The sequence below is a fragment of the Salvelinus fontinalis genome, chromosome 22 (genome assembly GCF_029448725.1).
Source record: "Salvelinus fontinalis isolate EN_2023a chromosome 22, ASM2944872v1, whole genome shotgun sequence".
In the NCBI taxonomy this organism is placed as follows: domain Eukaryota; kingdom Metazoa; phylum Chordata; class Actinopteri; order Salmoniformes; family Salmonidae; genus Salvelinus; species Salvelinus fontinalis.
The window spans coordinates 9,663,949-9,686,689 of record NC_074686.1 but is presented as its reverse complement, the minus strand read 5'-3'; the positions used below and the strand labels follow the sequence as shown (position 1 = coordinate 9,686,689).

At 42.9% G+C, this 22,741-nt stretch overlaps 2 protein-coding genes across 7 annotated transcripts; one reads left to right on the top strand and one right to left on the bottom strand.

The window, feature by feature from the left end:
* Positions 1-1,993: 1,993 nt before the first annotated feature.
* kifc1 (kinesin family member C1) lies at positions 1,994-7,558 on the bottom strand. The gene is made up of 17 exons (XM_055876280.1): positions 7,480-7,558; positions 7,028-7,056; positions 6,706-6,798; positions 6,455-6,548; positions 6,261-6,317; positions 6,091-6,129; positions 5,763-5,970; positions 5,280-5,445; positions 4,832-4,999; positions 4,485-4,598; positions 4,047-4,331; positions 3,608-3,772; positions 2,993-3,131; positions 2,718-2,857; positions 2,526-2,599; positions 2,319-2,394; positions 1,994-2,184 (listed from the first exon to the last, which is right to left on the bottom strand). Exons 2-17 carry the CDS (start codon positions 7,037-7,039, stop codon positions 2,140-2,142), a joined length of 1,875 nt encoding a protein of 624 aa, XP_055732255.1. The 5' UTR covers positions 7,040-7,056; positions 7,480-7,558; the 3' UTR covers positions 1,994-2,139.
* A 2,426-nt stretch (positions 7,559-9,984) lies between these two features.
* LOC129819734 (zinc finger protein 384-like) lies at positions 9,985-22,324 on the top strand. 6 transcript variants are annotated; one of them, XM_055876272.1, is made up of 12 exons: positions 9,985-10,152; positions 11,451-11,518; positions 11,845-12,100; positions 12,331-12,453; positions 12,923-12,961; positions 14,643-14,794; positions 15,502-15,578; positions 15,752-15,976; positions 17,771-17,938; positions 19,257-19,335; positions 19,558-19,716; positions 20,585-22,324. In XM_055876272.1, exons 2-12 carry the CDS (start codon positions 11,456-11,458, stop codon positions 20,933-20,935), a joined length of 1,692 nt encoding a protein of 563 aa, XP_055732247.1. In that variant the 5' UTR covers positions 9,985-10,152; positions 11,451-11,455; the 3' UTR covers positions 20,936-22,324. The 6 variants fall into 6 exon arrangements, with proteins under 6 accessions (XP_055732247.1, XP_055732250.1, XP_055732251.1 ...); XM_055876275.1 differs by lacking the exon at positions 11,451-11,518; XM_055876276.1 differs by lacking the exon at positions 12,331-12,453.
* The last annotated feature ends 417 nt before the right edge of the window (positions 22,325-22,741 follow it).

The following is a 22,741-nucleotide window of genomic DNA, read 5'->3' as shown; positions in this document are numbered from 1 at the left end:
ACAACACTAAACAATACATTAATTGCCGTGACAAACAGTGCCCACAAACTGTTAGGGCCTACATAAAGCTGTCCCAACAGCAGAGCTTTCTTTTCAGCACCATGGAGTGAATCCTTACACCTGGCTATCAGCGGAGCCTTGTCTGGCAGCGAAACCGTTCATTCAGCCTCATTTACTGCCTTTTTGAAAAACATAGCTGATATGGCTGATTGATTAAACAAATGTGGTTTCTACTAACAATTGAGATGTACAAACTTTGGCATAAGGGAACGACGAGCTGATAAGAGGCAATCCGTAATTCCGATTAAGACATTAATGAGCGCGCTAGGACTGACGTAGTCAATATAACTATTTGTTCAGCTTTTGAAATCTACAGCGACAGAATTCAGAACATGGCCCATCCTTACAGTATTCTCCCTGTACACCAAGTCAGAACCGTAGGATAAATAAATGGGGGCATATAAGCAGACTATGAAAGCTCTTACAATATTCAATGATTACATTTCTCTTAAACTGGCTATAGGCTACATGTGCAACATCAAGTCAGAACAGTAGGCTAAATTATTAAGGTGATGCACATGGACTACTAACAGCTTACTACACAACATACACTAAGTATTACTTTCTTGGCTACAGTATACATATCGCCCTGACATATTACATAATTTATGCAGCAGTATACACAACATTTTTGGAATCACCTTGTGCTGTGCTCACTTGAACAGGTGGTGCTGCAGTCCTTCTTGTGGGCTCTAGAAAGAGGCCCGAAATCCCGAGTTGGAATTTCGACTTGGATGACCATTAAATTATTTCCCGTATTTTCCCAGTCAGAGCTAGTTTTATCCGAGGTCCCAGTAGTCTTGAACTCACTGAAGTCTGTGATTTCCCAGTTCTGGAGGTTCCAGTTGTTTTGAACAAGGCAGAAATCATGCTGGATTGACAGCTTGGCCAATGTATTCAAACTTTTATGGCCCATGTCGTTACCCCCTTTTTCGTGATATCGAATTGGTAGTTCCGATCTTGTCTCATCGCTGCTACTCCCTATGGAGGAGCTGATAAGAGGCAATCCGTAATTCCGATTAAGACATTAATGATTAAGACAGTCCATATAACGTAGTCCTGTGGACTGGGCAATGGTCGAGAGCCAAGCCGCACTGCTTGCTTAACCCGGAAGCATGTCAGAGGAAACACTGTCAAACTGACAATTAAAGTCAGCCTGCAGGTGCCCGACCCGCCACAAGGAGTCGCTAGAGCACAATGAGACAAGGAAATTCCTGCCAGACAAATCCTCCCCTAACCCAATTGTGCGCTTCACAGCATGGGATCAAACCTCGGGCTGCAGTGGTGCCTTAGCACTCATTGTTGAATTTGCGATTTCCAACTTGTTGTAATGTTCACGTCCAATGGCCGATACGTTTTATCTATAATTTATCTTATGACAAGGTTTTGGCAGTAGATTGCTGACTCGATACATGACTGCTTATCTAGCTTACTAAGATTTTGAAAGTATGATGTTGACATCAGTCCAATCAAAGCTACTGTAGATATAAAACTTGTTTTGACCTGTGGCGAATGACTGAGACTTTTTGGATGGTCAACTCTAATGTAAGTCTACAGCAGCACCCAAGAGCTCTACATGTAGATGTTTTACACCAACGTAGTGGTGTTCCCATGAGTGACAGAACACTGAGCCAATCACGGCGCAACTAACATTACCAACCCCTACATCGAGTATTTTCCAATGGCTGCCCCACCACCACAGAAAGCACTCAAATAGGCTAAAACACCTGCATTTTGAAGCTGCCTTACCCAAGAAAGCAAAAGAGATACCATGTTTGTATGCAGATTTATTAAAAATGTTTTTATTTTATTTTTTATACTTAGAACAGAATTTTTCAGCAAACTGTGGGCAAACAAAAAAAAGGTGGGTAAACTGTTTATCCCTACACTACTGACAACATCCATCTATGATTAAGTACAAGACAAACAAGACTTAAAAAATGAGCTTTTATTGATCATTGTATATCTGATCCAATTGATTAAAAATGAATAATATAAAATGAAACCACCAATACAAGGGCATATGTCTAAAAACCACAATGTACAGACACCACATTAATTTCTCTCCACAGGATGCATTTACTTCCGGTTAGCTGATGCTGTGCCAATAACACAATCATTCACCTGCAACAGAATTTAAAAAAAATGGCATTGTTATTCAGATATTTAAACAAAATATGCACAGCACTAATATGAACAAGTACCAGAGTGAACTGTATGTTGTTTAAAAAAATGTAATAATGTGTGAGGTCACTGACCTTGCTGGCAAACCGCAGAGAGTTCAGCGTCTCCGGGAAGCTGTCTGCCTCTGGGGAAATGTTGACAAACATCAAGCTAGAAGAGCAGAGACAGAAGGTTACATACTTTGATCTGCTCATAATCACAACCATACAACTAAAAGTCAAATAAAAAAAGACTAATCTGCGCACAAATCCCATTCAAACTTCGCTCATAACCCAATTTACGTCTTGCTGTTTCCTCCGAGGCAGCTTTGGAGAAGGTACGTCAGCTTTGAGTTTCTGTACGGGATAAAGCTCTCCTGGAATAGAGACAAAGAGTGGGAGGGTAAGCGAACGCAATCAAGCTATAACTTACAAAGCACCCGTGGCTCCATAAGCAAGCCACCAGTCTAGAGGCATTGGACTGCAAACATATACCTTATTAGCCAAGGCAGCAATAACAATCCCAAGGTTGGTCAAGGAGCCGTTGATGGCTGTCATCTCCTTGAAGCGGTCCCCTTGGGATTGGCTCTTCTGCACCCGCTCACTGCCAGCCAGGTCCACCAAACACAGAGAGGCTGCAGACAGACACAGAAACACAGGTCAGAATTCTCATACCAGAACGGAATCAGACAACAGGATTATCATTTGATCTAATTTAACATCTCAGCCTGTGTGGTTGCAGATGTACAAAACGCAGACAACACAATTACATTTGCACTTGACATCTCTCCCGGAGTTCTCGCCCTCAATGTCAAGCTGGAACACCGAGTGCGAGCGGGAGGAGTGGTCGTTCATGTTGGTCCGGGCTGTGGATCGGTTCTGGTTGGCCAGTGCGATCAGGTTGCAGACCTGGATGGACATTTGGTCAAAATGGACACATTATATTATTTTATAGGATAGGGGATACTTTATTGCAGAGGGATTTGAACCACCCATACAGGTTTATCAGACAACTGCTCTCCTCCCTGTGTTTGACATGTAGGACAATTCAGGTCCTAAATGGGCAATTTTTTAAACAAGAGGCTACTTCGCATCATTCCTTTACTGTAGCACTATTGAGGTAATTATTATGCACTAACTGGTATGCATTTGTACACACCTATACTTTAATTCTACACAATTCGCTGTCTCTATGGATGAGTGCCATCTAAATGACTTAAAGGTCAACATAGCGAAATGATGTTGCCTCAAGCAGCAAGATGCACAACTTTACTTTCTACATCTAGGTCATAATGCTGAGTCTACCTTTAAATCTAAAACATACAAATAAAATGAAAATCGAACATTAGTTAAATTTAGGATAATATGAATGTTGAAATGCCCACCTCATCCTCAGAGTTGACCTTCTGGTAGGTCAGATTGGTGACAGTGACCTCGTTGTTGGCGCTTTTGCGAATCTCATGCTCCGGTCTCTTGTTGGCCTTGCCAGTGTAGAGGAGATCACGCAGAGTTTCATTGTAGATCTCAACGAAACTGGCAGTAAATGTAAACTGGGAGGGGGGGGGGTGTACCGGAATCCGGTCAAAAAAATGTTTTTTTTTTTTTTTTTTTTGCAAGTATCATGCATTTACACAAGCTTTAACTAATTCCACTTAAATACCAAATGGGAAATATACAGTATCATCTGATCTGAAAACCAGAAACACATCAATACAGCAAATGTCAAATCAACATGTTCAAATTCCCTGTTCACTATACTAGAAATGTCCAGCTGTAGGGACAGTTACCACTCATTCAGATGAAAACCAATGGCGTCATCGGTACCTTCCATCCCTGCTCCCGCAGTTTCTTGGAGGCCTGGAAGATCTGCTGCACGGCCCGGGGGATGACCCCACGCATGTCCTCCATCTCACCACCCTCCATGGTGTAGGTTTTGCCACTGCCCGTCTGGCCGTAAGCGAAGCAGCAGACGTTGTAGCCATCCAGGGCTGACTGCACCAGGAGGGAAATCTCCTCAAACACATCCTTCTGAGGGATGGAGGGCCCAAACACCCGGTCAAAGCTGAAGTTGTAGCTCTTTTGGGTGTCTCCGGAGCGCCCTATGTGAGACTACGTGGGAATGGGGAAGTGATGATTTGTTTGCAATCTTTGACATTTAAGAATAGAGTAAGATTAGAGGTTCACACTGAAAAACATACAATTACCTAAACAATGATTATAGTGACCCATTTCATGACTGTGCTTCAGGTGTGTGATTGTTACCTCTTCAGTCTTGGCCAGTGTGAGAGCCTTGTTGTCGTGGGCAGGGAGCTGAATATGGTCACTCTGCCCGCCGGCCTGCAGGGGGCGCACTCTGCAGAAAACTCTGATGTTTCCCTATAGAAATAAGACAGCGGTCAGTCTTGTTAGTGTGAGATGATCAATGCAACTTTATGCTCCTCCGCCATGAGCTACAAATGGACAGGGGCCTAGCTAACGAGAGCATACAGTTTGTTTGAAGCAGAAAAATAAAAATAAAACTAATTCAATAGGCTCCAGAGAATAAAATTATGCAATACAATCATATCTTCAGGGAATTGAGCATTCCCCCTACTGAAAGACCCCCTTGCCTTGAGCTCTTGGATTGTGTTGTGGAGCCCCCTGCGCTCCATCTCTCCACAGTGAATCTCGTCTGTCTGGCGGGCCACAGTCTCCTCCAAGTTGCGGACAGTGTCCTGGGTCTCCCTCAGGGTGGTCTGGCAACGGGAGAGAGTGGAGGCCTGCACAGAGAGCTGGGTCTGGTAGAAAGAGAGAAGTCAGACACCGATGCACTAAAAACAAAAAAATCTTGGACTGCAACAGGGGCTGGTGACAAGCTGTAATGGCAGTGGGTTTGAGTGAGGCTGGGCCAAAGGGCTATGCCAGACCTCCTTAGATATTACTGACCAAGGAGCAGAGGCACGTTAGAAAACCAGCTATACTCCATTCATCTCATGTCACAGCAGTCAAGGTGATCCGTTGTCACAATGAGTAGGCCTGCATGCCATTTCACTTCTTGTGTGGGAGAACATGTCCTACCTGCACACTGTGAAGCTCAGCCTCCAGACTCTCCCTCAAGCCCAGAAGGACTTTGTGCTCCTCAGTGAGGTTGCATAAGATCTTCTCCTGGGAGGCCTTCTCACTGGACACAATGGTCAGCTGCTCTTTGACACCAGACAAGGCAGCCAGCTCCAGTTCATACTGGCTGCAACACAGTAAAAATGGGTACAAATGACAAACACCAGAAGGACAAAAAGAGTAACATGTAGTGATACCATCAAGTTACTATTACACCACTACTGGCTAAATGTATGCATAAAGTTGACTAGTATTGGACTCAAGGCAGGCAAGAAATCATGTCAGCTTTAGGCCCACTTGTTTTGCTAACGCAACACTCTCCTTTGATGTTCCTTATGCAAAATAAATCACTCTTTCCTATGTGGTTACAATGCCCTTTCCCATGCCACTACACCCATTTTCACATAGTAGTCGACCCTATGCATGTTCCTTGGTACTCTGTACCTGAGCTGTGTGTGGAGCTCTTGTAGGTCTGAAGTCATCTGTGCTTCCTTCTGCCTGCTTTTAGCTACAGACTCCTTCAGGCTCTCGTTCTCCTGGGCCACCGTTTTGACTTTGCTCTGGTAATTGGAAATCTTGCCCTCCATGTCCGTAACTTTTCCCTTCAGGTCCCATGCAGGCCGCCGTGAACCCCCAACAGCTGCTATTGGTGCTAGGGAAACACATTCAACACTCATGTTTTAAGATATGGAAGAGAATGTTTGTGGATACAACATACAGAAAATGTGATTAAGGAAGGACCATGTGATTGAAAAGGGACTTGGGTACCTACCTGCTTTAGCAACAGAGGCAATGGGCGGCTTCTGAAACCCTATTCGGGGTTAAATATATATATATTTAAAAAAAGACAACAATGTGAAGAACTATTACCAAACAACAAACTTACAAGGCTAGCTATTAATATCACATGTATACATATTTCTCAGCATCACAGCATCTCACCTCTAGAGGGACCAGCAGCTATAGTGGCTGCTCCTGTATGCCGAATCAATTTGGCTGCTAAGAAAGAGGGAAGGAGAGAGAGGGTTATAAAATACAAATAAATACTGGTAATACAGAAAGACAGAGCTAAAACTATTAAAAACAAGAGGATGACATTGGCCAATCCAGTCGTCGAAGTGTTTGAGGACACTCACCAACAGCTCGCTTTGGTGGAAGGGGCCTCTTTGTTCCCATTGCACTTGCGGTCTGTCTCATCTTTGGGTCTGAATCAATTCTTCTCATCTTTTTCTAAAGGAAAAAAAAAAAAAAACATTTACTCCTGGCAATTAAGGATAGATTGGAAACAAAAGGACACGTCTAACGTGTGTTTGTGGTGCATTTCTAAAGGAATTGAACATGTCCGTCATCACTGTCTGTATTAGTTTTGCAAAAGGTTTTTACACACCTGAGCAGGTTGTTGGTCTGAGCAGTTTATACTCTCACTGCTGCTAGCGGAGAGAACCCTTTTACCAGACATGACTGGTAGTCGGGAGGTGTTCTGCAGAGGTTAGTGAAAGAAAAATCATCTAACTTTACAAAGTGACAACAGATTGTGGCAGGCAGTCCATTTAGTTGCATGTTATTTTTCTGCACCTGTCAATAGAGAAAGAGACTAAACTAACTAGTTCCTGGTTTACGCTTGTTAATATCCAAAACCACCCTATTCAGATTGGTAGCTTACGTTAGGTTGATAGTTAGCTAGCTAGTTATATCAGAGTCCCACTCACCTCTTTATTCATATGGCTTGAATGTGTACCTGAAACAGAGGGAGCAACATGTAAGGCTAACCATAAATACATCAATGGCATGACATAGGCTAGCTAAAAAGAAAATAACATTGGCCAGTTTGCAAGTGGAATGGTGGGTAGAATTAAACTTAACTTAGTAAAGGTTGTAGCTAGAAAGCCATGCTTTAGTTGTGTGAATAAACCAATAGCAAGTTAGTAGGAGTGTAGCTAAAATTAACTGGCTTAGCTAACTACTGTACTGTTAACTATCCAACCAACCTAACGTTAGCTAGGTAACGTTAAAACGTTAACACACCCAGCAAGTTGGGGTAACAGCAAAGCCATAGCAGGAAAAACAAAATTCAAACAGCCGTTCATTTGAACCACTCTTCGTAATTACAAACATATAAACAAAACATTTCACACATTTTAGTTTATTATTATTTACTTACCAATACGCGCATTCACACTTGTTTCGCTGCAGACACAACAGCCGTTTGAATTTCAAATTGAAATGTTTTGGTGGCGCTTTACACCGTCCAACGTAATTGGCTGACCATAGACCAATCACGTTATAGGAAACAACATCCCGCCTTCTTTTTTGCCTTACTACCCAATCAAATTTAAATTAGTAATTTGGGGGATGTACAATTTTCCGTAATTCCATCCTTGGAACCCTGATACAGAAAATCCATTGATCAGTCGTGGTGGGATCATCGAAATTAAATATCGAATGAGCAGATTTAATATGAATCTTGAGTCAGATACAGTCACGATGGAATATCTGGAATTGAGAGATAAGAAAAACAAACACATTTAATTGTTATGTAAACCAGTTTTTTTATTCTTTGTTTGAATTCATTAAAATCTAGCTTTTCCCCCGAGAAATATTTCCACAACACATTGGCAAATTATATATTTTTTATGAATTATGATGATTATCAAATAAATGTTGTATTTGTCAAATGCGCTGAATACAACAGTGAAATGCTTACTTACAAGGCCTTAACCAACAATGCTTTAAGAAGTTAAGAAAAAAAACGTGTTAAGTAAAAAATAGATGAGTAAAAAAAATAAAAGTAACAAATAATTAAACAGCAGCAGTAAAATAACAATAGCAATAGCGAGGCTATATACAGGGGTTACCAGTACAGAGTCAATGTGCAGGGGCACCCGGTTAGTCGAGGGATTATGATGATGATGATTACTATTATTATTATGTTATAGATTAAATACATAAATTCTAAACATTTTCACATTCATCAAAACCTACTGTTCCTAAAATACACTGTTCTCTCATCATATACTGTTCCCTGTCAAATACTGTTCACCCGTGATGTTACCCCATCCAATACTATGGGTTGAGGTCTTTTGGCGAAGGTGGTTTTGCATTTAGATGGGTTTAGTGATATTTTGCTGGCTTGGACCCATGTATCCCAGGCTATTTCAAGCAAATGTATTTATATAGCCCTTCGTACATCAGCTAATATCTTGAAGTGCTGTACAGAAACCCAGCCTAAAACCCCAAACAGCAAGCAATGCAGGCGTAGAAGCACGGTGGCTAGGAAAAACTACCTAGAAAGGCCAAAACCTAGGAAGAAACCTAGAGAGGAACTAGGCTATGAGGGGTGGCCAGTCCTCTTCTGGCTGTGCCGGGTGGAGATTATAACAGAACATGGCCAAGATGTTCAAATGTTCATAAATGACCAGCATGGTCAAATAATAATAATCACAGAAGTTATCGAGGGTGTAGCAAGTCAGCACCTCAGGAGTAAATTTCAGTTGGCTTTTCATAGCCGATCATTAAGAGTATCTCTACCGCTCCTGCTATTCAGGGTTGTCTGGTGCGTGGTAATGTCTGAGCAGGAATGAAGTAGGTTTAAGGCCATCATGTCCAGCTGTTGTTCACGTCACATGTAGCAATGTCAATGATGGCCATGATGGGGGAAAAACAGTAGGCCTATGTGATGGGAAAGCAATATCTGATAGGGAACAGTATATTGTTGCGATGGTGGTTTAAAGTTGTTTAACCCAATAGCACGATGAGTAGGGTGTTTTCCTTTCACACCAGAGACCAGGGTTTGCTTCCTGATGTTTCCGTTCACTACACTGGTGTCAGAAGGAACACACAGCTCGGGATGTAAGGGGGCTGAGGTTAGGGAAAGCAAGGGGATGTAGCTTCCCGTTTAGAGAGGGCAGTGTAGCGTTCTGTGCTACATTACAATTCCTACCAAATGGAAGACCAGGGTATTCATGCCAGAGACCAGGGTGCACCTCCTGCTCCCTCCGTTCGCTACAATATGAGGGAACAATATATCAATCAAATTCAATCAAATGTATTTATAAAGCCCTTTTTACATCAGCCGATGTCACAAAGTGCTGTACCCAGCCTAAGACCCCAAACAGCAAGCAATGCAGATGTAGAAGCACAGTGGCTAGGAAAAACTCTCTAGAAAGGCCAGAACCTAGGAAGAAACCTAGAGAGGAACCAGGCTCTGAGGGGTTGCCTGTCCTCTTCTGGCTGTGCCGGGCGGAGATTATAACAGAACATGGCCAAACGTTCCTAGATGACCAGCAGGGTCAGATAATAATAATCACAGTGGTTGTAGAGGGTGCAACAGGTCAGGACCTCAGGAGTAAATGTCAGTTGGCTTTTCATAGACGATCATTCACAGATAGAGACAGCAGGTGCGGTAGAGAGAGAGTCCAAAACGTATATGATGGGGGAGCATCATTTATAAATAAAAAAATATTGCACTTTTCTGTAAATAAGACCAGGGAAACCAGTTTGGAAACCCCTTTCTTTGCCTGTACTGTGGTATACCTTTATCAGCCATCATCGATAGTGGAAGGCTACCAGCAATAACAAGTATATTCCATATTATCATCAATTCATCTAAATATATGATCACATTAATTTAAATAGTTCTATACGTTCCCAAAGACCGGAAATCAATTTCTCGGCACCGGAAGTGTAGAGCGGAGCAGACCCACAAGAGGGAAAAAGAAAAAAAATCGAGGGGAAAAAAATCGGAGAATCTGAGGGTTTGGGCGGATTTGGACTGAGTTTCCGAACTGTCCCAACCCGAGGGAGCCCCGGGGTTGAGAGGGAATCGCCAACACCGGTAATTAACATCGAGTTATTACTCAATCGTTAATTATTTCTGTTTGACAGAGCAACTCATATGAGCTGCTACTCCCCTCTGTCTGGATAGCCGGAAGTCTACATGAAATTGCGTCTCGCACAGGGGCATTGGCGTCGACGTTTTTTTCTCGTTTTTTTTTTATTCGCACAGTGTGACGAACAGGGAGAGGGATGGAGGCGTAGGGGTTGTGACATTGTTGTTTTCAAGCGGAAGTTTATTTGTTTATTGTCGACTTAAAAATAGGCCGCATAGTAGCCAGCTAGCTAACAATACTGAAATTAATGGAGGCAAGTTAGCTACTGTAGCTAGCTAACCTCAATGAGCTAGGTAGCTTCTACGTTAGCTAACTAGCTCAGATTTCACTCATCTGTTGTTGCTAACTAACATCAATAGTAGTCTATCACGCTTGCCACCATCCAGTTAGCTAAAATAAAGGGTAGACGAGTGTTTATTGTAGGTAGTGGTGGCTATCCCGTTGGCTGGCAAGCTGTCTTATGTGTGCCCTGGCCTGGGATAGGAAATACTAGAACTTAACATAACTCTATTCCCCATCAGAATTGTTAGCAGACACGTCTATGTTTCTGGTGTATTAAGTTACAAAGCTCCAATAAATAACTTCCCCGTTATACACCTAACGTTAGCGGGATGGTTTTCAATGACAGACTTGCCATTGTTCCTTGCTATTTATAGTGCCCACTCCTGCCATGTAACTCAGTGAGAGAAGCTAGCCAATAGGTTTCAGGGAGTTGCATTGCATTTTAAAATATTTCAGCTAAATATTCTATTATGCATTCAATACAATGTATCCATATTTTTTTGTTATGATCTCATCTGTAGACTGCTAGAGGTTATAAGTAGCCATTGATGAAACATTCTTTCTGTACACCCCCGCTACTGCGCTCTGCATGCATTTATTTGTATGTAAACACTAATGTGCCATTTACAATCCTGACCAACAACGACACTCTGTCCGGGGGCAATGGAGACTTGCAATCAATATGGCTCACACTTTTCTATCTTTAGTTAAATCTATTGGCAGTGGACAAAATGCATGCCCGTGAAGAAAACAGTGTTAGCTCAGCATTTGTATCGTTCAATGTCCCCCATTCCCTTGAGCAAAACTCTTAATTTCTTTTTCTCAACTTCTTGGATATGCTTAGCAGTTGCGAGAGATCAAGAACTTTGGCCAGACATCAGTTGAGATGGGCATGGTCTCGTTTCGACTGACGACGCAGAGCGAGCAGGTGTTTATAAGCTATGTTGCTTTTCAATTACAGAAATAATGGAAGATTCCCATTTCAACTCATCATACTTTTGGTCTCCCGTTCCCACAGTACAAGGACAGGTAGAAACCTTATTACTGGACCTTATCTTGAAATGTACATGGTGGTGTCGCAAATAAAGAAATAATACATGTTAGTTAACGCTAACAAATAATGAGTTTGCACTTTAGGTGAGGATGGCAAAACATCAAATTCACTGTAATACATATGTAAGTAACAAAACAACGGGCCTCCCCAAATGATCACTTCTGCCCCTCCTCTCTTCCACTTCCCTTATCAACCTCTACCACCGCTACTCATTTCCTTTTGGCATCTCACCCCATTCTCTCTATTGCCTGTCTTTCTCTTTTCCACCCCTCCTTTACGATCCACTACCCCTCCACTATAGATTGAAAACGCCATGTTCCTGAACAAGATGAAGGAGCAGTTGGGTCCGGACAATAAGGGTTCTCCGTCTTTCTCTCACTCCTCGCACTATCCCGCCGCCGTGCTCACCATGGACACGGGAGGCCGGGTGGTGCCCAAACAGGAAGGTGGAGTCGGTGGCGTCCAACTGAACGCCTTAGGCGGTCACCTGCACCAGCCGCACACCTCACAGAATATCACGGTGGTGCCCGTCCAGTCCACGGGCATCATGACGGCAGGTGAGTAAACAAGACACGCTGCCAGTGTCAGTTTGTCTGGCTGTCCGCTGTGGTTGTTCTATGCGTGCCTCCTCCCTGTTTCTGTCTGGTCTAATCATGTTATATATTCAAAGATACAGAAAGAACCAACGTAAACGTCCTCAGTATTTCGTTGTGTGTGTAATGTGTGCCTCGGCTCTCCCAGGGAGGGGTGTGGTGCAGTCAGGTCACCGTCTCTCTCTCCCTCTCAGCGGGGCTAGTGATAACCACTCCCCAAGGCACCCTGGTCTCTCAACCCACCTCCACACAATCTTTCGTGCCCGGACCCCCTGCCAACACCATGATAGTGTCCGCACTACACCCCACAAACACAGGTAAAACCTCCACCGCATTCCCCCGTTCCCCAAAACCCGTTCCCCAAAACCCGCACTGTGATAGGTTGTGTGCCTGAGTGGCTTGCAAACCTTTCCTGGCTTATCAACAAGCAAAGCAGACTCACTGGCACACACTCACATACAGACATACATTCATTTGAGCATTTGTTTGTATTTTATTTCATCCCGTTGTTGATATGGGCTGACCACCTTCTAGTCTTTTTTTTTTTTATATCACAAACTTCAACCCTCAACACTCACAGACATGCATTACACGCACACACACAAACACACAGTAACACACACATTGCTGCGTGAGCTAACCCCGGCAACGCGCTGCCAGCAGCCAGCCACTAACCCTTGACCTGATCCAGCCACCCCAACCTCTGCGGTGAGAGAGAGAGGGAGCGAGCCGGGTAGTGAGCTCCGTGTGTTGAGTGTGTTCTCCTCTTCTCTCGGTTTCTGTCAGAGAGCAGCCAGCACTCCTCTCTCTACTTCTACAGCCACAGTGAGTACCCAGCTCCATCTCCCCTCCACCCTGCCTCACCTAGCCTACTACTTCCTCCCCATATGCCATCATCCATCCCTACTGCTTAGCAGTAAAGCATCTGCAGCCTTAGCCTATGGCCAGTCCTGTGGTTGTGTTTACCTGCACTCTGGACTGTTTGACGCCTGGTTTGGATGTGCAGTTGAGTTGCTTTTTAAATGGCTTTTCTGTGCTGAGATAATGTAAGGCAGAGGTTCCCAAACCGTTTTGGCCCCCCATTTTGATCTCTTTTTTTGTTGTTGTATAATATTTTAATTGGGGCTATGACAAATCAGTCAGACAGTAAGGAAGTATGGTTTGAAGTGACTGACATGTATCAGAAAGGTATTGGGAAGTTCAGAGGACCATCAGGCAATAATTGTATGTATATATATATATATATTTTTTTTTGTACCTTTATTTAACTAGGCAAGTCAGTTAAGAACAAATTCTTATTTTCAATGACGTGGGTTGTTCAGGGGCAGAACGACCGATTTGTACCTTGTCAGCTCGGGGATTCGATCTTGCAACCTTTCGGTTACTAGTCCAACGCTCTAACCACTAGACTACGCTGCCGCCCCACTATGATCCTCTGTGTAGAAAGGATTTAGTGTCTGGTCCCGTCCTCTCTATTCTAATGACTCCTGCGCGGCATGTGGGCATTATAGAGGGAAACGTCAGACACATCCACACGTGGAGTCTTATCTTTCAGTGACGGGGTCATAATATGTTGCAGCTAAAACCGTTCAAAAGATAAAGCCATATGTGTAGGAAGAAAACAGAAACCTCTCCTGTTTATTACAACCACATCTAGCGGCTACCAGAGGTCACTGACGTAACCCCGGGTTCTATGAACCAAGCGCACCTCTGAACCAAGCGCGACCCCATTTTCAAATCAGGCAACCCCTAGTTTGGGAAACGCTGCAGTAAGCCCTGTCATAAGCTACAAAGAAAATGTATAAAATCTCTTCAAATGTGTAGGATGCATGGATGTAGTGTTTTACTGAAGACTGTATTTAAGCTCACACTATAAATTGCACAACATATGAAGATGATCAAATCTGGGACCTGTGGATGGTCCAATAGTTATATGAGTTATATTGACTCCAAAAACCCAATCTGAATGTCGAAGGATATGATCTGATGCCCTCCCACTAATGGTCCAAGGAAGTTATCTGGAGGACCAAAGGAATGTTCTGGAGTACGCTGCTATGTTCTCTGGTGGTGCAGTTCTATCCATGAATGTGATTATCCAAAAGTTGATGAAAATCTTTGTCTTGGAATAACATCCAAAACATACAAACTACAGTATCTGGCCCATTCAAAAAAGCGAAATCAATTTTGTTTAGTTATGTAGCTGTGCAACACTGTCCAAATAGGCAGTTGAGTTTAACCAATTCTTTTTTTGCAGCGATGAAGTCTGTCAGGTGTTCCAGTATATGAAGAGATTAAAATGCCTCTGTGTTGTGGGGTGATTTACCACTGACGTGTTGTTGCTTTCACCATTGCATACCAGGAGAGACCGCTTTGGATGTTACTCACCAAGCAGAGAGGCCCATGGGATATGTTGTGTGCTTTTTGGTCTCTTTTAATCAGAGCTCTATTCCTCTCCCCTTCCCTCCATCCTTCCTTTCCCCATCCCGTTTTTATGTCCCTGTTTCAGACAAGAAAGAGGATTTGGTCATCCCTCCTGTTGTCATGCCAACGCCCGGGAAGCGGGGTAGGAAGAAGAAGTCGATGATGCAGAGGGCTGGCGCCAACCTCCCCCCAGGAAGTGATGCGCTGATTCTGGCACACCTGGCTGCTGGGGGGCAGGTGATTTGAGATTTTAAGTGATGTCACATAAGAACTAACATGCTGACTACCCGGGCACGCGCCATCGCGTACATGTTGATTTTGTCCATCCACACCAGACACGGTCAGGACACGCAGGTTGAAATATCAAAACGAACAAAACTCATTTGAGGACAGGTCGAAACACATTAACATTCATGGACATTTAGCTAGCTAGCTTGCTGTTGCTGCTATTTTGTCCTGGGATATAAACACTGGGTTGTTATTCTACATTAAATGTACATGGTCCTTTTTTTTTGCTGGATCTTTGTAGAATTTTGACTCATTTTGATTCACACAAAATCGTTTGTTCTCTACTCCAACAAATCATCCACAGATTAAAGGGGAAACCTAGTTAGTTTCTAGTCATTTCTGTGGATTTTATATGGCGGTTGGCAACCAACTTTAAGGTGCCTTACTGCAACCAACTGGACTGGAGTGTGGACCTCGTTCATCTTTCAATCACCTATATGCTCCTAAGAACCAATGACGAGATGGGGGAGGCAGGACTTACAGCCTCTATAGAAGTTATCTTCAGTATTACGTGGGGGTTAGATCACTGCATCTCCCCAGTCAATCCATAGTGATCAAGTGTGTTAAGGCTACATTTTGCAGTGTCATTACTTCAGGATTAGTGAAGCAAAGCGTTGTTTATTAAACAAACAACATTGTTTTGTGTTTGTTTATAGCACCACACTGCCGACCATTATGACTTATCAAATGATGAGGATGAGCATGGGAACAAAGATGGGACCAAATCATACAGGTAGATTACAGCCTTTGTGTTTACATACTTTTTAGTCCTTAACACTCATCATTTGTTATCCAAGTTGACCCTAGATTTTTCTTCCCCATTCAACATTATCCTCATCTCTGAACAGTATATCTCTGTTTCGCTCGTTTTCCATCACTTACCATTCTCTCTTACCCATCCTCCAGGTGCCGGATGTGTGCGGTGACGTTCTTCAGCAAGTCGGACATGCAGATCCACGCCAAGTCTCACACGGAGGCCAAGCCGCACAAGTGCCCCCACTGCTCCAAGTCGTTTGCCAACTCCAGCTACCTGTCCCAGCACATCCGCATCCACAGCGGGGCCAAGCCCTACACCTGCTCCTTCTGCCAGAAAACATTCAGGCAGCTCAGTCACTTACAGCAGCACACACGGTACTGCTGCCTCCCTGGCGTGTATGTGTGTGAGTGTGTGTGTGTGGTGGTTGATTTCAGGGAATAGGTGACTGCAGAATATAGACTATCACTCAAGATTGAAGGATTGTTAGTAAAGACAATCACTATCGCTACAAATTCAGTGCTAGTGATACCAATGTACTTATCTATATTTGGCTTTGAATTTGACCATTACAATATGAATAACCACTCTGCATTAGATACATAGGGTTTTATTGCGACAAATCAAATGAGACAGTATTGCTCCCAATAATACTGATTACAAAACCTCTTATTGTACTACATCTATGACCGCAGTTTTAGAGTAAACAAGCCCAATAACTACATCTATGACCGCAGGTTTAGAATAAACAAGCCCAATAACTACATCTATGACCGCAGGTTTAGAATAAACAAGCCCAATAACTACATCTATGACCGCAGGTTTAGAATAAACAAGCCCAATAACTACATCTATGACCGCAGGTTTAGAACAAACAAGCCCAATAACTACATCTATGACCGCAGGTTTAGAATAAACAAGCCCAATAACTACATCTATGACCGCAGGTTTAGAATAAACAAGCCCAATAACTACATCTATGACCGCAGGTTTAGAATAAACAAGCCCAATAACTACATCTATGACCGCAGGTTTAGAATAAACAAGCCCAATAACTACATCTATGACCGCAGGTTTAGAAAAAACAAACCCAATATTTATATTTCTGGTGATGTTTGACAAAGCAGCACCACCTTTTTTCTCTGTCGAAATGTCACAGTTAGTGACCCTTTTATAAGGAGAGTGTGCTGTTTTTCTGTTGCCAAGTGTTGTATCTGCGCTGTTTGCTGTCTTGGAGGCTATGTTTTTTATGTGTGGTTTGCAGAATCCTTTGGGAATTCAAGTCGCTTATGTTATTGGCAAACAGAATCTGAGAAAGTTGTTTTGATGCGTTTGGTAAACTAGACATAGTACAGGTCCAAGAATCGATCCCTGTGGAACACCACATTTGATCTGAAGGGGGTGAGTTAACTCTTTTTAAAGTGACAGATTGCATTCTAACCTTTTAGATACCCGGACAACCACAGCAAAGACTAATAAGTTACGTTCATCCTTGGGGAAAGGATGCAATTTTGGGTAAACTATACCAGAAACAGCTTCATAATGTAAAACAATTCTGTCAGACAAGTGATCTGTACATTTAGCTATCCTACGACCACAACTTTCCATACTGATTTCTTCATTTTCTTTCCCTGACACTTTCAGTTCTATCTGTTCTGCCATCTCTTCAATCAGTCTTTGGTTTCTTGAACATTTATGAGGAATTAAATTAATGGCTTTTCCCTTACTCCCACCCTCACCATGCTGTTAGAGTGAAGTGCACCCTTTGCTTTCTCTATTAGGCTACATATCCTCCCTCACACGCCCCTCTCGATGTTTCGCCTTAGGTTTCAAGATAAAGACACAAGAGCTTGCCTTCACTCAAATTCCTTAGCACTAGGCCTCTGTAGAATGACCCCAGAACATCAGTAGCACACCAAAGGTGGAGAGACAGAGAGAGAAAGAGAGAGAAAGGAAAGGGGGGCTGTGCCTGCTGTCTGTATTCCTACTGTGTGTCGCAACTCAGACACAGCAACAACCAAAAAGTGCACACTGTCAATCAAACTGCGCTAAAACTTGATTTGGGGGGATTTGATTATGATTTGATCTCTGGATCATTCGTCGCTGATTTGATACATTATCAATCTCTCTCTCTCTTTTTCTCTCTCTCCATCTCCCCATCCCCTTGTTAGAAACCACACTGAGGGCAAACCGCACAAGTGTCCCCACTGCTCCAAATCGTTCGCCAACTCCAGCTACCTGGCCCAGCACATCCGCATCCACAGCGGGGCCAAGCCCTACACCTGCTCCTTCTGCCAGAAAACATTCAGGCAGCTCAGTCACTTACAGCAGCACCACAGGTAAACACTACTAAACAGGGACAGTGGGCAGTCACGTCAGCGCACACCCTCTCTAGTTCCATCTACTCCTCTTTTCTTCTAATTGGTTCCCTCTCACTCATTGTGTCTCACATCCTCTTATTTTCTCATTCAAGTTCAAAACTCCCCTAATCCCCACAGACTTCTTTAATAAAAGCGTTCACCCTATATTTGTGTAATTAAAAGTCTCAATACATGTTCTGGGGCCTCCCTCATGTCAGCATGGGTTTGGACATGAGGCTGTAGACAATGTGCATATCACCTACACTTTGACCTGTAGGCTTTTTATTTATGTAGCCTACATGAAAAATAGATATGAATATTATTCCAATGTTGACCTCTCCCATCCAATTCTGATCAGAGTAATTGTTTGATATTGGGATTTCAAATATATATATATATTTTTAATACTTTGTTTTTATTGAGGAACACAAATAAATTACAAAATAAAGTAAAATATAAGAACAAAAAAAAAAATCTGTCAGTTACAGTGCACATCACACCATCATATTAGTATCTTTGAATATCTTTGAATTAGACCATTTTCAAGTACGAAACACGTTTTTCCCAGTGTTCCTGACCTCTCTCCTCTTGTGTTCTTAAAGCAAAGGTCATACGCTCCATGTGGTGTATTTCTTCTACAATGTCTATCCATTTTGTCACTGTGGGAGAGTCTTTTTGTAGCCATTTCCTGGTGAAAGCCTTTTACTGGATCTTTTATTTTATTTTTTTACCTTTAATTAACAAGGCAAGTCAGTTAAGAACAAATTCTTATTTTCAATGAAGGCCTAGGAACAGTGGGTTAACTGCCTTGTTCAGGGGCAGAACGACAGATTTGTACCTTGTCAGCTCGGGGATTCGATCTTGCAACCTTTTGGTTACTAGTCCAACACTCTAACCACTAGGCTACGCTGACGCCCCCTTCAAGAGATATTGGGATTTTTGTATTAATTATTTTATTTATTTGTCCATTCGGGCAGTTTAAATATATATTCTTCGTGTCCGACAACTTGTCCCGGACAAGAGGACAAGCATTAATGTCGAACCCTGTTTTTGCTCATTCAATCATAGATCTGAAAGGACTGGTTGGATGTACCAGGAAGCAATATGGTGGAAATTCTTATCTATGAAGGGCCATCAAGAAATCTCTATGGATAGTTTGTTTGATTTGGGATTGGATGTCTCTCTTTCCATCGTTCCTGTCAGTTCCTTGGAGTGAGTGACGCTGTAACGGAAGTAGTCAGGCTACTGGGGTTTGTGGGAGCTGTAGTTCATTACAGACTGTGTTTCACTTCCATAGGATCCACACTGGGGACCGACCTTACAAGTGCATCCATCCTGGCTGCGAGAAAGCGTTCACTCAGCTGTCCAACTTGCAGGTAGGCCTACTACATCTCAACATCCAATTCACAAGTCCAACGGATCTTACATCTGGACACTAATCATCTCAATTTCCATTTATTTGGTTGTACGTTTCTCATCGCAAAACGTCGCTTAGCTCTAAAATCGTTACGTACAGTTAATAACAGAAGCGTAATGATGTGATGACATCGTAGTCAAAAATAATCCTAATGTATTAACTCTTTCATGGCTTCCCCCAGTCTCACCGCCGGCAGCACAACAAAGACAAGCCGTACAAGTGCCACAACTGCAACCGCGGTTACACAGACGCGGCCAGTCTGGAGGTGCACCTGTCCACTCACACGGTCAAACACGCCAAGCTCTACTCCTGTGGCCTGTGCAACCGCGCCTACACCTCGGTACGCCTGCCAATCACCCTAGAACTCCTCCCTCTACCCTCCTCCTCAAACGACATATAGTCCCCACCCCTTAAAGTGTCACACCCACTTTTGCTTTCTAGGTGCAAGGCCTCCACTTGTGAGAGGGGCCTGTTGCATGGAAGGGATGCTCAGCAATGTTATCATTTAGGGGAGGGGCTAGGGAACTGTGAGGGTGGAGACTAATTCATTGTATGTACTTCTTTCAGTAACTGCAGTATTAGATTACTTGAATGACTACTTCAGGTAACTAACTGTAAGTTGGTTGGTAGTGAAAACAGTTGAACAACAAGTACAAGCAGTAGTCTGGCTTGATGGTAACCTATAGGGTTGTATAGGAATGTACAGGTAGGCTTTGGCTGTGTAGTTAAAAACAGTTCCCCCCCCTCCACTAGTTTATATACACTCCGCCTATATTTCCTCCCAGTCATTTGCATAGACTACATATTACTGAGTTTGTATATACACTACCGTTCAAAAGTTTGGGGTCACTTAGAAATGTCCTTGTTTTTGAAAGAAAAGCACATTTTTTTGTCCATTAAAATAGCATCAAATTGATCAGAAATACAGTGTAGACATTGCTAATGTTGTAAATGACTATTGTAGCTGGAAACGGCTGATATTTAATGGAATAGCTACATAGGCGTACAGAGGCCCATTATCAGCAACCATCACTCCGGGATGCTGGCCCTTTTCTTTCAAAAACAAGGACATTTCTAAGTGACCCCAAACGTTTGAACGGTAGTGTATGTGCTGCCGAGCCCTTGCATTTTGTTCCCAAGACCCACTGCATGGTAAATGTTCACTGCACTGTCCACCTCGCTCACCCTCTTTCTCTCCTCTCCTCCAGGAGACCTACCTGATGAAACACATGCGGAAGCACAACCCGGACCCCCTCACAGTGGCGGCTGCCGTCGCCGCCCAGCAGGCCCAGGGTCACACTCCTGGAGGAGCGGGTAGGGGGAGGGGCCGTGGCAGAGGAGGCGGTGGTCCCGGAGGGGCGGGTCAGAATCCAGGGCAGAACCAGCCCCAGAACCCCAACAACCCTCAGCAAGGCAGCTACCCGCAGACGGAGGGCGTGCCGTGCCCCTTCGACCTGCACCAGTACAAGACGGTCAGTGTCACCGACCTGTCGGCCCATAAGGACCTCTGCCTGACCGTGTCCACCTCAGCCATTCAGGTGGAGCACATGAACTCATAGAGCGAGAGGATGGACAGAGAGGGAGGATGGAGAGGGAGGGAAGGAGCGGAGGCTGGTGTCACTTTTTAAATGGGAGGATGGGCTCATTGTAATGGCTGGAATGGGACGTGTGTCAAGCACATTAAATGTGTTTGAAACCAGCTATTTCAATGAGGCAGTCCACTGATTTCTTCTCCCACCAGCCTCCACTGGGAGGGAGAAAGTACTAAGTAAAAACTACACTGCCTTGGGGTTGGCGAAGGAATGAATGGAAGAATGAGGTTTGGCGATGCAAGATCCAATCAGAGAATAAGGAAAGGAGGGCGTGAAGGGACTACCTGAGATGAAGAGGAAGCATGGGATATGTAGTCCAGTATTGAATGAAGAGATGATATATGAATGGTTCAAAGAATGCACTTAGAGGAGAAGACATCGAAAAGGGAGAGAGAGAACAAAAAATGGGGGGGGGGGTCTGATATAAAGAAGGCACTTGGTCAATCTCGTATTTTTTTGGTTTCTCATCGTTTCATTTATTTGTTGTATGTATATTATCATATGTATGTATTTTTCTACCAACAGTGGAATGTGTTAACGAACGGCGTGGGAAAGCAAAAAGATTGTGCAAGGAATGTGAGTGAAAAGAAACATCTAGAAACAGCAGATTTTGTATTTAAGAAGGATAATTTTCTATATTCCCCAACTCATTTTTGCAAAGCAAGGGGTGATGGGGAGAAAGGCGCATCGTGTTGAAACATTAAAATGGCTGTCAGGTACTGTTAACAAGTTTTTTTTAAGTTTAGTTTTTTAAACCTTTCATACTGAATATTACATTATTCTTATTGTATCAATGTTATCCTCATTATTATCAATTGGAAGATACTGTAATCTATGTAGATATATATAGAAATGATTTTTTTCATTCAAAAAAAGGGAATGATGTACTTCTACTCTCTGCCTCTGTAAAGTAAACCAGAAAACAAAATAACTCCAAAAGTAATGAATCGTTGACATGTATTTCTAACCCGTCCAATCACAGAGCTCTATTCTGCTCCCTCTATTTATTGAGCAGGCTCGTGATTGGCCGGTTATCTTATGTATACTCCTTGTACTTCGTTATGTGTCTTTTGAAATAACACAGTTCTCAATATTCTTATTAGTGTCGTTATTATTGCTCCTAATACTGTTATTAACTACCCTTATGCTACACTCGCTGTATCTGCATAGTACACATTCATCTGAAGAGACTGTTTCTCTTTGTAAGGACAATAAAGTGAGACAGTCGGAGATGACAAGCTTGCTGTCAAATTCTCCTTTTACTGCATGCAGACATGCTGTGGGAAGTCAGTTTGGAGGTATTGTATCAATGTACAGTACATAGGTCAATTATACATTAAAATAATTTAAATATTATGTTGTATGTTGGAATGGTTCGCTAGGTGATTGTGTTTGGGACATTAATTTGCCATAACCTATGCCATGCCCATTTCACGACCTTCACACACACACACCAAAGAAGACGAGGGTAGTGGTTTTGGAATCAAAGGAATGATGTATTTGATATCATTTAAGGGTATACGTTTCCTACAAACTACAAGGTTCTTCATGACACCAGTGCACAGCAATTTGAAAACAATAGAGACACATTTACATTTTGGCAAGTCCTCAAAAACAAAGTAAACAACACACTATTCTAATATAACTAGTAAAATGAAATCAGTCCTGGATACAATCTACTCGCCATGGAATTCATCCCATTCTGTTCATTAAATGTACATTAAGTAACTTTTTCCCAAGCTTTATTTGGTTTTCACTGAAATAAGCTCAATA

Bases quoted from the DNA above. Each gene is read 5' to 3' on its own strand.
- kifc1 (XM_055876280.1), bottom strand. The intron at 5,971-6,090 runs GTAGGTACCCAA...GTGTTTCCCTAG, and splicing joins TGCCTCTGTTGCTAAAGCAG to CACCAATAGCAGCTGTTGGG. The intron at 4,599-4,831 runs GCAAGGGGGTCT...TTATTTCTATAG, and splicing joins ACACAATCCAAGAGCTCAAG to GGAAACATCAGAGTTTTCTG.
- LOC129819734 (XM_055876272.1), top strand. From the start codon at position 11,456: ATGGAAGATTCCCATTTCAACTCATCATACTTTTGGTCTCCCGTTCCC. The intron at 11,519-11,844 runs GTAGAAACCTTA...CCTCCACTATAG, and splicing joins TTCCCACAGTACAAGGACAG to ATTGAAAACGCCATGTTCCT. The intron at 15,579-15,751 runs GTAGATTACAGC...CCCATCCTCCAG, and splicing joins GATGGGACCAAATCATACAG to GTGCCGGATGTGTGCGGTGA.